General features: G+C 40.7%; 1 protein-coding gene across 1 annotated transcript in view; it reads left to right on the forward strand.

Moving 5' to 3' along the window:
- LOC117357250 (histone-lysine N-methyltransferase 2D-like) overlaps positions 1–16325 on the forward strand; it is a 468534-nt gene that overhangs the window by 127770 nt on the left and 324439 nt on the right. The window contains 3 exon segments of the mRNA XM_033937621.1: positions 14515–14679; positions 14848–14957; positions 15747–15794. Of these exon segments, the coding sequence (XP_033793512.1) occupies positions 14515–14679; positions 14848–14957; positions 15747–15794 (323 nt within the window).

The raw sequence follows: 16325 nt of genomic DNA on the forward strand, positions 1-16325 counted from the left end.
CTTCGGTTGTTGGTGCAATCTTCCATTTTAAGTATGCTGGACTACTGTAATATTGTATATGTAGGGTCTTATTTTAAATTCTTAAGAGATTAAGGTAGTCCAGAAACACTGCTATTCGCCTCATTTTTGGTTTAAAAAAATGGGAGGCTATCACTCCTTTCTATCACAAACTGTACTGGCTACCGGTGGAGTCTAGAGTCTTGTTAAAATTTTTCTTCGTATTTGTTACAAAGTAGCATTTGGTCTGTCACCAGGTTATCTTCTTCCTCATTTTAATAAAAATACACGGAGAGTGCAGTTATTTACTTATCCTATAAATCTGCCACTACAAGAGGTTCCTTGAGAAAACTTTCTCTTTTCAGGCCGCTAAAATGAATACATGGCAGCATATAAATAAATAATAATTATTATTATTCATGAGTGTAATATTTGGCTGTATCTCCTGACGAATCTCTTGAGCTGCAACTTGGTGTTTGTGAACGTATGGAAAGAAATTTTACAAGGTAGATGTGGCGGCCACAACAGGTTTCACATTCAGGTCTTCAGTTCTGACAGCAGGCTTATCTGTCTGAACCTAAACTCGGGGCACTGCTTTGATACATCCACACACTAGAAAGGAGATTAGGTTCTTGCCTTGATAGTCTTCTTTTAATAGGCAAACACTCCATTTTTGAAGCCCGCCCTGTCAGATGTTCATCTTGCCTACGTACTGCTCAAAGTGCCAGTGAATCCAGACATCTTGTTTCTTTCCTTTGTCCAGCCTTGACAAGAATAGAAGACACGACTGCTGCATTGAAGAAACTAGAGGATATTTATGAAATCTCCCATACTTTTTGTGCAGGTGGCACTCAAGTTGGTGGCTTATTTGTTTTTCACCTTGTTATGTATTGGAAATGGTTGTGTTTTGTTTATCTGTTATACTGTATGTTTATTGACGATAAGCAAACAGATATATTTTTCAAGGAGTGTCCCCGTGCACCTCCCTCTTCTGTTTCCTCTCCAGGGCTGACCGTTTGCTTTGGTACGAACTGAGGAATTGGATGGCAGTCCAGAAGAATGGGAGGTGGAGCAAAATAGTGCTAATGAAGCTCCCTATAAGAATTCTTGTGAGAAGTGATTGACTACCCACACGTTCAGGAATGGAGTGCAAATGGACCATATTATACACAAGCCCGGCAACACGTTCAGGAATGGAGTGCAAATGGGACCATATTTATACACAAGCCCGGCCATGATCCCTTTCATTATGTTTGTGTCCAAAGATAAATCAGAGTGATTTGTGGGCATGAAAGTCAATGCAAGAAGGCTTTTTTGGTCACAGAAAAATTTCTCTCCATCATAAGAATAGCCTTACTGGGTCAGACCAATGATCCATCAAGCCCAGCAGCCCATTCTTACGGTGGCCAATCTAGGTCACTAGTACCTGGCCAAAACCCAAGGAGTAGCAACATTCCATGCTACTGATCCAGGGCAAGCAGTGGCTTCCCCATGTTTTTTCTCAATAACCAGATATGGACCTTGTCCAAACCTTTCTTAAAACCAGCTATGTTATCCGCTCTTACCCCAACCTCTGGCAATGTGTTCCAGATCTCAATTATTCTCTGAGTGAAAAAAATGTCCTATTGGTTTTTAAAAATATTTCCCTGTAACTTCATGATGTGTCCTCCTAGTCTTTGTAATTTTTGACAGAGTGAAAAAACGATCCGCTTGTAACCCGTTCTACTCCATGACAAATTTAACCTAGTAAACTGTATATTATGATATGTTGTATCAGAATTGTTGGTTTCTGTGTGTCCCAAAGCTACACTTGGGATGTGTCAACATGGGATTGTGATAATCATCCTCAACATTAAGTGTTAGTAGAGACCATCAGGGATTGGTGATTGTTAGATTCCTATCAGAAGAAGAATAATGATTTGTTGTCTCTGATGCTCCGAGACCACAGTTCAGGTCACCTGATGGAGGTGGAGGCACCTTGATATTGTGACTCTTTGGAACATATAATGCATCAGTTTTGCTGGTGTCTTCCAGATGTTCCCAATAAGAGGACAGCTATCCTTCTGGCATCAGAAAGGGTGCAGCAGTCATCAGCCTGCAAGGAACTGGGACTCTGCTTCTGATTCATTCCAAATAACTTAGGAGGATGTGTGGCACCTCCTACTGTGATGCCCTTGCCTTTGTCAATGGCAGCCTTTGGGAGCTGCTTATGATGTTTGAAGAGAGAGCGGTGTGCTTCTTTACTGAATGTGATGCTACTGCTTGCCCAAACCGACCCTAGTAAAACTGTGTATATTGCCTGCAGAAGACACCTTGACACCAAGGTTTGGCAAGAGTAGTGCTCATCTTTGGTATATATGGGGATAAGGCTTTACTGATACATTGGTTCCTTGGTGTCTCAATGTCCTTGATGTCTCAGTGTACTAACTAAGGTTAGTAGCGATTCCAAACTTCTCCTTTAGGAGTATTTTTCTGAGTCTGTTTTTGAACACACCTGGGAGTCTGAAGACAAACCGAGGTTTTCTCAGATATCTCCCCACCGAAAGTAGCTGCTTTCATTGAGTTTGTGATGGAGATTAGCTCATGCTGTCCCATTTAAGTTAGATACAGAAGAGGAGCCTAGGGCAGAACATTGGTTATCCTTCAGTTCTTCAACTTGCCCAAGGTACTATGATAGCACTTGTTCACAGAATCCTGAAGGAGGCTTAGATGAGAACATAGGATACCCCTCTCTGTATTTCTCCTTTTTTTTTTAAATCATTTTTATTAGGAAGGGAACAACAAGGTTTATTAGTAAATTAACACCTATCCCAATAAACAAGTCAACTAATCAGTCTCTATGGATAAACTCCAAGATCAAAATTGGCGGAGCTCAAATCTTTGGAAGAACTGGATTATTGCAGGCATTCGATCTCTAAATGATGTTATTTCAGAAGGTAAACTGCTGGAATTTTCACAATTGCAACATAGATTTGGTCTTAGTAAAACACAAAGTTTTAAATGGTTGCAATTGATGCAGGCCATTCAGGTTGGGTTCCCTGAATGGAAAACATTGAATAATCAATATAGTTTAGAGTTCTTATGTTTTCAAGCAGACTTCCTAGGGCATCAAGCCGCATTGTGGTATAAATTAATATCTGGATATTTGAATAAAAAACAAAAAATGGTCTAAGAGACATTTGGAGCATTGAGATTAAGCATCATATTACTGGCATCTCAATGGCCACTAATTTGGTCTTGGAGAATGAGATGTACAGTGTCAGCATCTATGAGACAAACTTGGTTCTTTTATTACATAGAGCTTTTTGGACCCCTACACTTTGCAAAAATTAGATAGTTCTAAGTCCAATAAATGCTGGCACTGTAATCTGGAACTGGGACGTTGGATCATTTACTGTATCATTGTCCCTACATTAAAAGTTTTTGGAATGCAATTTGGCCCACAATTAATAATATTGATGGAAATCATGTAGCAACTATCATATGATACAGTGTTATTTGGAATGATGATGAGAAAAAAAAAGTCAAATTTCACCAGAAAATAATAAGCTTTTACTAGTCATGACAGGGGTTGCCATTCAGCATATAACTAATAACTGGAAGAATCATAGTAACCTTAATTATACATTTTGTGGAATACAATTTGTCATATATTCAAAATGGAAAGAGCAATAGCAATACAAAGAGGGATATATCCTAAATTTATAAAATATGGGGGCCATTGACAAAATATTGTAGTGAATGAATAGTAGGATTTCTCTTCTTCTTTTTCTTCTTTTCAATATCTTCTTTGTGACACACATGGAGGGGGGTAGTGAAAATAATTTTTACACAACATGCTATAATATGGTATATAATATGTATGGGGTGATTGGAAAGTACTTGAAGGGTGGGGGGAGGGAGAGGGGATAAAAATATGTTTAGAATATTATGTATTAGATGTAAAAGTGATATTGTGTATTCATTAGTTGTAATTCAATATTTTGTACACTTCATGTAAAATTTGAAAATGAATAAAGAATTATAAAAAAAAAAGGAAGGGAACAACAAGGTAACAGATACAATAAGGACACCAAAGGTGTCAAAATACAATAATTGACTCTGTATACTGAATGCAGAAGGCTCCAGTAGGCAGCAGAATCTGCTCTCTAAAGAGCCAAAGTTTCAGGACTCACTCCTCAATACCCCTGGGAGTAGAGCTTAGAGCTTGGAGTCTTTTGGCGAGAAATTGTTTCAGAATACTACTATAGTAACATACCATGTAGCATGCCTATCAGCTTTTCATGGGCATTTGCTCTTGTGACATAATATTGCAGACTAGCAGAATTTGCTGACACAGTCCCTAGAAAACTCTAGCCAAAGGGAAGGAGTGGTGAAAAATCCCATGCTCTGTTCAACCTATATTTTCATTATGACATCCAGTGCTTTTGATATGGAGATTGATGTTTCAGACTCCCCTGGCTGTGGGCTTTAGACCTTAAGTTTGATATGCAGGAAGAGATTCCTGATGTACCAGGCCATATAGAGAATTTCTTTGGAGATAAGGTGCAAGAAGCTGCTATTCTTATAAAGCAGCATTGTGACACACTTAAGACCCTCTTCAGCCCCATTTCCTCTTCTAGGAGGAATCATAGTGATGGACAGCAGAGATTCTACTACACTCAAAGGAATACTACTATCCTCATTCCAGTCAAGATAGTGATCTTGTTCTCATTCCAGGCATTAGAAGGTCAGAAAACCAGAGCTGCATCCTAAATTAGGGACACATTTTTGACTGCCTCCAGAAGAAACATAGCTTCAGTTTACCATATCTGTTCTGAACAACCTAATGGTATGAGGACTGCTAATTATTTTTTCCCCCTCAAATTGGAGGTCCCTCATAACAGGCCAGTGGGTTCTGAAAGGTAAGCTTAAAATGAATTTATCAGCTTCTTAACAAGGGGGATTTTAATAAAACAATACAAAAATAAAATGTTACATACAATAATATCTTCTGATCAGATATACAGAAAGTTATTATATGGTTGCACTCTAAATTACAAACTGTTAAAGCTGCACTATCTATCTGCAAATAACCTTTATGATGACTTATGTGCACAACAGAAGAGCGGGACTTGAGTGTGATTATATGTGATGATCTTAAGGTGGCCAAACAGGTAGAAAAGGTGACCGCAAAAGCTAGAAGGATGCTAGGGTGCATAGGAAGAGGTATGGTTAGTGGGAAAAAGGAGGTATTGATGCCCCTGAATAAGACTTAGGTGAGACCTTATTTAGAATATTGTGTACAATTCTGGAGGCTGCACCTTCAAAAAGATATAAAAAGGATGGAGTTGGTCCAGAGGAAGGCTACTAAAATAGTATGTGGTCTTCATGATAAGGCAGATAGGGACAGACTTAAAGATCTCAATCTGTATACTTTTGAGGAAAGGCGGATGAGGGGAGATATGATAGATATGTTTAAATGCCTACATAATGTAAATGCGCATGAGTCAAGTCTCTTTCATTTGAAAGGAAACTCTGCAATGAGAGGGCATAGGATGAAGTTAAGAGGTGATAAGCTCAGGAATAATCTAAGGAAAAACTTTGCAGAAAGAGTAGTAGATGCATGGAACAGTCTCCCAGAAGAGGTGGTGGAGACAGAGACTGTTTCTGAATTCGAAAGGGGCCTGGGATATGCACGTGGGATCTCTCGGAGAGAGAAAGAGATAATGGTTACTGCGGATGGGCAGACTAGATGGGCCATTTGGCCTATGTCTGCCATAATGTTTCTATGTTTCTAATACAGAACAGAAATATTTGTTAAGCAATTCAGGCTTTTATTTATCAGCTTCTACATATTCCTCCCCTTCACTTTTGAGTCTCATAATGCCAATTTTGTACTTCTTCCTATCACTGATACATCTAACTCAAGACTCAAAGTAAACAAATCCATGGGACCAGACAACCTACACCCCAGAGTGCTCAGAGAGTTATGTGAAGTCCTGGCGGAACCATTATCCGTGCTCTTCAATCTTTCCCTTTGCACGGGAAGAGTCCCCTTGGACTGGAAAACAGCTAACGTTATTCCACTCTACAAAAAGGGCTGCAAGACAGAGACGGAAAATTACAGACCAGTGAGTCTCACATCCATAGTGAGCAAGCTCATGGAAACACTGATCAAACAGAAACTTGACACAATCTTGGACGAGGAAAACCTACGTGATCCCCACCAACACGGATTTACCAAAGGCAGGTCCTGCCAATCTAATCTGATTAGCTTCTTTGACTGGGTAACTAGACAAATGGATGCCGGGGAGTCCCTGGACGTAATATATTTGGACTTCAGCAAAGCTTTTGATAGCGTCCCACACCGCAGGTTATTGAACAAGCTGAAATCACTGGGATTAGGGGACACACTAACTGCATGGGTTGGGGATTGGCTAAGCGGTAGACTTCAAAAGGTAGTGGTAAACGGTACCCCCTCCAAAATGTCAGACGTGACCAGTGGAGTGCCACAGGGCTCGGTCTTGGGCCCGATTCTATTCAACTTATTCATAGGAGATATGACCCAAGGGCTTAGAGGAAAAGTATCATTGTTTGCCGATGACGCCAAACTGTGCAACATAATAGGTAAAAACATTTTGCCTGACAATATGACGCAGGACCTACTACTACTGGAACAGTGGTCACCGACTTGGCAGCTAAGCTTCAATGCTAAAAAGTGTAAGGTAATGCACCTGAGCAAGAGAAATCCGTGCAGAACTTACACACTAATGGTGAAACCTTGGCTAGGACCTCGGCGGAACGTGATTTAGGGGTGATCATTCATGATGACTTGAAAGCTGGCCAATCAAGTGGAGAAGGCTTCCTTCAAAGCAAGGCAAATGATGGGTTGTATTCATAGGTGTTTTGTCAGCAGGAGACCCGAAGTCATAATGTCGCTGTACAGGTCCATGGTAAGACCTCATTTGGGGTATTGTGTTCAATTCTGGAGACCACACTACCGGAAAGATGTGCTGCGAATTGAGTCGGTTCAGCGAATGGCCACCAGGATGGTCTTGGGGCTCAGGGATCTCGTGTATAAAGAAAGGCTAAATAAATTGCAACTGTACTCACTTGAGAACCGAAGAGAGAGGGGAGACATGATTGAGACGTTTAAGTATATCACGGACCGTATTGAGGTGGAAAATGATATCTTCTGTCTTAGAGGACCCTCAACCACCAGAGGGCATCCGCTGAAAATCATGGGAGGGAAGTTTCATGGTGATTCCAGGAAGTACTTCTTCACCGAAAGGGTGGTCGATCATTGGAACGAACTACCTCTGCAGGTGATTGAGGCCAACAGCGTGTCAGATTTTAAAAGAAAATGGGATACTCACGTGGGATCTCTACGGGAGTAAAGTCAGGGGGGTGGGTCATTGGAGTGGGCAGACTTGATGGGCTATGGCCCTTTTCTGCCGTCATTTTCTATGTTTCTAAGTGTTTAGCATTGAGTTGTTGTTGTTTTTTTTTGTATAAATATTTTTTTATTCTTTTTTTTTTTAATTCTTACATCAAGTGAAATACATGTAATACATTCAATTATACAAAAACACACTTGAAATTATCATTAAATTTTCTTACAATGTGAATTAAATAAACCCCTTTTTCAGAATTTATATCATATTAATATTACAATAGTTTTCCCTCCCTACCCCTTTCTATATGTTCTATACATGTGTTATTATATCTGATCAGTGGAATAAATTGTCAATGGTCTCCATATTTTATTAAATTTGTTAATATAACCTTGTTGTAATGCCAGTACTTTTTCCATTTTTATATATATGACAAATTGAATTCCACCAAAAAGTGTATTCAATTTAGTGTAATCCTTCCAGTTCTGAGTAATTTGCTGTATGGCTACCCCTGTTAAAATTAATAAAAGTTTATTATTATCAGCAGAAATCGGACATTGTGTTCTCATTGCTGTTCCAAATAATATTGTATCATATGATAGTCCAACATGATTTTCTAATAAATTATTAATTTGGGGCCAAATTAATTTCCAAAAATTGATTACCCTGTTATTTTTTTCCAATTTCTTATTTGTGGAAGTCCTGTTTTTGAGCATAGTGGAGTTTTTTTCTGACCATGAAGCTGAACTGATTTCTTTTTCTGCACTTGCATTACAAGGATCTTGTTAGTATTATAATGAGCAATCCATGTAATGCTGTAAACATTTTGCCCACTTTTTATGGGCAAAATTTTCCTACTGGGTCTGAGCTTGTTGTAGCCTTATCTTCCTGTCCACTTCTGCTTGTGAAGGAGACCTGTATATCGCATCAATGTAGCAGTAGAGGAAAACAGGAAGATGAATATAAAATATTTAATTTTTTAAAATACCCAGATAGCATTGTTTATCATAAAATCACAAAATCATGCTGTTTTAATTAAAAACATATTTTTAATTTTTGAAAATGTTACAGAAATAATCACTAAATTAATGGCTTTAATATATTAAATTACTCTTGAGTAGAGGCTTTTAGTAATCAATATATATAAATTCAATTGACGCCACACTCGCCTATATCTTGATATCCTTGGTATCACTTATTGCTTACAGGAATTTCATAGTTTCATAATTGTTTTATCATTTCATTGCAAGACCATTCCAGACTTCTTTCAGAAACTTTACATGGCCTCAGCGGCTACACTCGAGCCCCATTAAGTAATACTCGAGCCCCATTCAGTGTATCTACATAAGATAAGATACGTTTTCTATTGATTCTAAGTTATATATTTATTTGAACTATATTTAAAGATTAAAAACTATTTAAAGGACGAAGAGGAGGCTGGCTATTTTAGGCTCGAGTATTACATTAAATATGACACTCGAGTGTAGCCGCTGAGGCCGTGTAAAGTTTCTGAAAGAAGTCTGGAATGGTCTTGCAATGAAATGATAAAACAATTATGAAACTATGAAATTCTTGTAAGCAATAAGTGATAAATATCCTCTTCTTAAGAGTCCACAAAAGAAAGAAAAAAAAAAAGCTTTGCAGGTTAGTCTGATGTTAATTACTTAGTCGGTAATTACAATTCAGTGAAAGGATCTTGGTGTTATCATAGACAATACGCTGAAGCTTTCCACCCAATGTGTGGTGGCGGTGGCCAAGAAAGCAAACAAGATGCTAGGAATTATTAGAAAAGGGATGGTTAACAAGAATTAAAATGTTATAATGCCTCTTATCGCTCAATGGTGCAACCTCACCTTGAGTATTGCGTTCAGTTCTGCTCTCCTTATTTCAAAAAAGATATAAAATTTCAAAGAAGAGCGACCAAGATAATAAAGGGGATGGAACTCCTTTCATATGAAGAAACACTAAAGAGGTTAGGGCTCTTCAGTTTGGAAAAGAGATGGCTAAGGGATATATAATTGAAGTCTACAAAATCTTGAGTGGTGTAGAACAGGTACAAGTGGATTGATTTTTTTTTTTTTTTTTTTTTACTGCGTCAAGATTTACAAAGATTAAGGGACACTCAGTGAAGTTACAAAGTAATACTTTTAAAACCAATAGGAGGAAATATTTTTTTATTCAGAGAATAGTTAAGCTATGGAGCATGTTGCCAGAGAATGTGGTAAGAGCAGTTACTGTAGCTGGTTTTAAAAAAGGTTTGGACAAATTCCTGGAGGAAAAGTTCATAGTCTGCTGTTGAGACAAACATGGGACAGTAACATGGAATGCTGCTACTATTTGGGTTTTTGCCAGGTACTTGTGACTTGGATTGGCCTCCATGAAGATGGGATATTGGGCTTGATGGACCATTGGTCTGACCCAGTAAGTCTATTGTGTTTTTATGTTCTGTTATATTTATCATAGTTGATGGTTAGCAAAATACATTACCTTTACTACTGTAGCCTGGTGCAGTTAAAGATGTTTCTTTTTTCCTTTAATCCCTTTTCTTTTTATTATCTTTGATTCCTTTTCCTCTATTCTTTCTTAGTTTATAATGTCCCATTGAAATGGTTTATGAGATGTCTGGGTGTCTGAGATACTCTTTTCCCCTTGAGACTTAATGGGGTGAAAAGGGGACAGGAGAGGTTCCAAAGACATAGTTTGGGTGGCAAAGTTAGAGCTTAAATTTTCTTTGGGGATGTATACTACTTCTACTATCAAACTCCCCTTCAGAAGGTCCTAAACCCTCACCTGTTTCCAAAATTCCTTTCCAGAGGTTACCAGAAACTAATATCAAGGTCTATGACAGGTTACAGCACAGGTGTCCAAGGCCTGCGGGCCAAATCCGGCCCGCCTAGTCATTTTATGCAGCCTGCGGTCCAATGCCCCCAGTTTTACCTTGTGGCCGGTTCATTCCTCCTCATAGCCATAGTGTGCACGGAGCCGCGTGCAGCGACTCCTCGCACATCCCTTTCCTCATCAAGAAGCATTCCCTCTGTCGTCAGAGAGAAGGCTTCCGGTTCAGGTGCAGGATGCGCGAGGAGCTTCTGCACATAATTGTTGTGAGGAGGAGGGAGCTGGCCACAAGATGACACCGGGGGGCATCAGACTGCGGGCCGCATAAAACGGTCAGGTTGGAGCCGGCCCGAAGGTTAGACACCCGCCGGAGGGAGGCACATCATGGAGGGAGGGAGACAACAAAGGTAGGGGGTATGGTTTTATTTTCAAGTTAATGTTTGAACTGTGTCAATTTTGAGCATTTTAATCTGCTGTCTATGTTTTGCACTGCTCAGGAAGAAATACATTTGTATCTTTTTCTCTAGGGGTGGTTCTGCATGCAGAATCTTGAATCTTAGGGTGTTTTTTAAAATACAGTCAAACCTCGGTTTGCGAGCAAAACATTCTCGCAAATCTTGTCTCACAATCTGAGCATTGACTCGATTTGCGAGCCCCTTCCCAAGAACCAGCATCGTTCCTCCCCCCCGCTCGTGAACGCTCCCCCCAAACAGCATTTAGCCTTACCCCATCTGGCACCGGCACACAGCCCACAGGACGTGCCAGTACCGGTGAAAGAAGTACCTGCCTCTTGCCTGGGCCTTGAGCATCTGCGCATGCTCAAGATTCTCAATTTTGAGGGTTTCTGACTTAGGGTTCAAGTCTTCCACCTCCAAAACCCCTGTTTCTGTTTTTTTGAATTTTCAAAAAGGTCTCAATGGGCTATTTTTGGTACAATTTTTCTGGCAGTGGCCATCTTGGATCTCAAACTATCTTTTTTTCAAAAGCTTCTATCTGCCTCAAAACCCCTCAATTTTGATTCCATCAACAGGGATGGACTCCTTAGCGGGTGAGGATGCTATTTAATGTAAAATTTATGCCGCTTGTCCAGTGCATGTGCCACTTGTGCCACAGTGCATTTAAGATAGGGGCAAATACTTTGAGCTTAGTCGTATTCTTGTCCTTCAGGGCTGGTGAACCATTGTAGGTCCAAGAAATGTGTAGGAAGTACTGCCTGGGACCCTCTTTTCATGTTGATGCAAAGCAGAGGCACGTGGAGTCTTGAGACCCCATGAGAGTCAAACCAGAGGATGTGCAAGATTCATTTATCCCCAGAGTTGTGAATCTCATGTGGAGAGCTTTCCTAATGCAAGCAGCCATTGGCCCAGGGTATGTCTTCTCGCTTGGTGTGTGCTTCTCAGTTAAACAAGCTGGGTCCTAGCTCCAGTGACTTTTTGGAGCAAGACTGGCTGGATTAAAGATCAGATTCCATTGTGCATTTATCTCGGGGCTCTGATACAGACCTGGATGACTCCGGTTCCTGTTTAGGTTGGCAGTCCAGAGGCCTCTTTGGCTCTTGACTAGGGGGATGACCCTTATATCTGCTGCCTCTTCAAATCTGTCTCTGTCCACCACTTTATTTTTGATGCTGTCAAGGAATTGAAGCTGGAAACTCACTTCCCAATGCACAGTCATGAATGGCTCTAACACTCAGACCTCCTTTTTCCCGGTGTATCTGGACATTACTGCTCTGGTTATGGACCAGTGGGAAACCCTGGAGTGGTCCTTCAGGGTTGCCAAGGCCATGTCCAGACTTTATCCCATGGCTCCTGAGTTCCAGCAACTCTTTGAGCAGCCGAAGGTGGTGGTCTCAGTGGTGGCTCAGGTCACCAAACATACTGTTCTCTCAAGTGAAGGTGGTGGTATGCTGAATGATGCTCAGGATCACAGGGTGGCCATGATTCTTAAGAGGCAGTTAGAAGCTCTCCGTGCTATTCCTTCTTTTCTTCTGAAGGTGGTGTCAGACTTCCACGTCAACCAGGAGATTCACCTGCCTGCTTTCCAATCTACAGGCTTTGACAAATAGGATGGAGTGTTGAGGAAGCTAGACATGTACAGAGCTTTGCTTCAATACTTGGACAAGACCAAAGATTTTTGCCTGTCAGACCACCTGTTTGTGCTCACTGGCCAATCTCAGCTTAGTAGGCCAGTATCGAAGGCATCTCTAGCTAGATGAATTTGCATGGCCATCTATTTGGCATATATTACCTGTGGTAGGCAGCCACCAGTTTCGCTCAAGGCGCACTTGATTAGGGGTGTCACTAATTCATGAGCAGAGTTTTGGGCATTTCCTCCCACAGAAATTGTTCTGCATATTTTTTTCCAGATTTTCCAGAGTGGATGTAGTGGTTTGAGAGGGTTTCTACTTTCTCAATAAAAGGTCCACAACTTTGGAACTCTATGCCTTTAGCACTTCGATTATTGAGCTCATCTGATAAGTATAAAGCAGAGTTTAAAATATTTCTTTTTTCAGATGCTTATCATACTAAACAGTAACATTTGGCTTCTGAGAGTGTTCTGCAAGACACAAGAAGTATTAACCTAAATGCATTTCCCCTTCTACTTTCCTATAACAATTGTAGTTCTGCTTTTAACCTTACTGTATGTTGTGATTTTATTTACATAAGAAATGCCATCTCCGGATCAGACCTACGGTCCATCGAGTCCGGTGATCCGCACACGCAGAGGCCCAGTCAGGTGTACACCTAGTGTAATTTTAGTCACCCATATCTCTCTATGCCTCTCGTAAGGAGATGTGCATCTAATTTGCTTTTAAATCCTAGAACGGTGGATTCTGCAATAACCTCCTCTGGAAGAGCATTCCAGGTGTCCACCACTCGTTGCGTGAAGCAGAACTTCCTTATATTTGTCCTGGACTTGTCCCCCTTAGCTTCCGTCCATGTCCTCTTGTCTGTGTCACGTTGAACATGGTGAATAATTTTTTTTTCCTGCTCTATTTTGTCGATTCCTTTCAGTATTTTGAAAGTCTCAATCATATCCTCTCGCAGTCTCCTCTTCTCAAGGGAGAGCAGTCCCAGTTTCTTAAGTCATTCCTCGTATTCCAAGTTCTCCATACCATTTATTAGCTTCGTTGCTCGTCTCTGCACCCTCTCCAGCAGTTTTATATCCTTCTTTAGGTTGGGAGACCAATGTTGGACACAGTATTCTAAGTGTGGTCTGACCATTGCCCTATAAAGCGGCATTATAACTCTCTGATCTATTCATGATTCCTTTCTTTATCATGCCTAACATTCTATTTGCTTTCTTTGCCGCCGACGGTTTCAATCTATCAGTACACTCAGGTCTTTTTGTTGTTTTTAAACATGGAAACTTAGACGCCACTTTTGGGTCCTCGGTCTTGTGGGCAGGCCGTTGCTTTGGTATATCACCATACGTATGGACTCCAGAGGCAATTTAACAGAATATAAGATTAGGTTCTTACCTGGATATACTTTTTTTCTGCTAATCTCCTATGGAATTCGTACAGCCCACCCTCGATATATTCTGTTTCGCCTGCTTTTCTGCCTTCAATATTTCTAGATTCCAGTCTTGGAGTTCTGTTGCTGTCAACCAGATGGCTAAGCGCAGAGAGATCCTCTATAAGTAAGTGTATTCCTCAGCCTCTGGCTCCCTTAATGTTAGTTTCAGTTGCACACAGCAGATTGTTTCTCTGTGGTTGTTTTAAATTGCTATGCAGTCTTGTTCTGATTCTTATTTTCTAAGTTATAGAGCAGAACAGAATTGTGTAATGTATGTAGGGAATTTCCTTGTGCCTCTCCTTCTTTGTATTTTGTTCCAGTGGAACTCAATGCTTTGGGATGTAACTGGGAGGGCACTGTTTTACCTCTGTATGGGAAGTTCTCAAAGCTGTAAGTATTCTCACTTCTGCAAGTCCAGTTCACGGGAACGGATTGATCACCATACGTATGGACTCTGGAAGAGATTAACAGAAAGGAGATTATCCAGGTAAGAACTTTATCATACATTGTGTCACTTAATTGTTGTCAGTGCAGGACAACATAAATGGAGTAGAGAATTCAAGAGAAGCTAGGGAGAGGTGAAAGTAGTAAGGAAAATGGTGGTTTTTTCCTGGTGTTTATCCAATAAACCCCTGCTGGCTGTATATATTTGTTTATTTATTTGTATTGAGTGTGTTTACAGTTGAAACCTAAAATCAGAAGCCCTAGCTAAGATCCAAGATTGTTGCATGTGGTGTAACTTTTGTGCACCCTTTCAGTATAGGTGATATTTGTCATCTGTTTCTCAGGTGTGTGTGCTGCATGCAATGTGGCACAATCTCCCCAGGTTTTCATGCTGAGTGGCAGAATAATTACACACACTGTGCCCCTTGTGCCAGCCTAGTCACGTGCCCCATCTGCCGAGTGAAATATGTGGAAGATGACCTTCTCATTCAGTGCCGGCATTGTGAACGGTGAGACTGAAGCCTTAATGACTATATTTGGCAATCTAGTTGAAGGTCATGGGCAGTGTCGAGGCCTGAGGAAGTGAGGACAGTGCTGCCTTAGGTTAAGCAACAGGCCTGGACAGTGCACATGAATTTATATGCTCATTGTAACAAAGGTTTCTGTTTTGGTTGTAGGTGGCTCCATGCTGTTTGTGAGAATCTGTTTACTGAAGAGGAGGTGGAGCAGGCAGCAGATAAGGGCTTTGACTGTACTTCTTGTCAGCCTTATATCATCAAACCAGTTGGTATGTATAGATAATTTGGAAAGGGGGGAGGTGGTGGCAAGTGTGTCTTGTTACAATTCTGCTTTGAGGAGACATCTCCATAAGGTTGACAGATGTCCGGGAAAACCCGGACATGTCCTCCTTTTTAGAAGGCTGTCTGGGCGCCCAGAAGGATTTCCAAAACCTATCAGTTTGTCTGGGTTTTGGAAGGCCCCAAGCTCATGGTCACATCTGGAGGGCCTCTGTGCACGTGCAGACTTTGACATTATGACATCACACACATGTGCATGACATTGTGTCAATGTCGGTGCATGTGCAAAGGCCTTCTAGATGTGGCCCCGAGCTCAGGGAAGGAGACATGAGGTTCATGTGGGGGAGAGACGGAACGGGGCGGAACTAGGTGTCCTCTTTTTTTTTTTCTTCTTCTTCTTCACACAACATGTAATTAAACTCTGTAATTCGTTGCCAGAATGTGGTGAAGTCAGCTAGCTTAGCGAGGTTTAAAAAAGATTTGGATAATTTTCTAAAAGAAGTCCATAAGCCAATATTGAGATGGTTTGGGGAAATCCACTGTTTATTTCTAGGATAAGCAGCATAGAATCTGTTTTGCTACTTGGGATGTAGCTAGGTGCTTGGGACCTGAGTTGGCCACTGTTGGAAACAGGATACTGGGCTTGATGGACCTTCGATCTGTTTCAGTATATCAATTCTTATTTATTTATTTATTTTTTTTATTAAGAGGAAATCTGGTAATCCTACAATCTCCAGCCAGAATTATTCTCATCCTGAATGTTTATATGTTCTTTACAGTTCCTGTTGTCCTACCTGAAATAATTCCAATGAAAATAAAAGAGCCAGGTAGGCTTCTGCCTTTGGGCAGGTTTTAGCTACTTGCATGTCCAGCACTGGGGCTGTGTGATTTCTGTCCTTGCCTCAATAGAACACAAAGGCTTATGAGTTCATGCTGACCATTGTGTATGTCCCTTCTCACTCCTGACCCTTATATATTTGGAATAGTGACATTTAAGCTTTGTGTGGAATATGAGTTTTACATGAAGTTCTGTTTTCAGGATATCAATGATGAATGTGTGTGAGATAGCTTTGTATGCAGATTACCATTGTGTGGTTAGCCTGAAAACCAGAATGGTTGGTGTGTCATGTTGACTGGGCTGTGACCTGTTGGGAATAAATATGGACCATTAAGGGGGCATTGGACTTTTCTTCTTTCAAGGGTGAATACTGATTTGAGTGATTGTGGAGAGCACAGAGGGGTTAAAGTTGTCACTGTTTAAAAAAGAAATGTATGTATGGTTGAACTGCAGATATCTAGAATGTTATACTTTCTGCTTGCTTGCTTTTGCATTTTTTGAACTCCCGCCCCCTCCCCCT

This window comes from Geotrypetes seraphini, chromosome 3 (genome assembly GCF_902459505.1).
Source record: "Geotrypetes seraphini chromosome 3, aGeoSer1.1, whole genome shotgun sequence".
In the NCBI taxonomy this organism is placed as follows: Eukaryota; Metazoa; Chordata; class Amphibia; order Gymnophiona; family Dermophiidae; genus Geotrypetes; species Geotrypetes seraphini.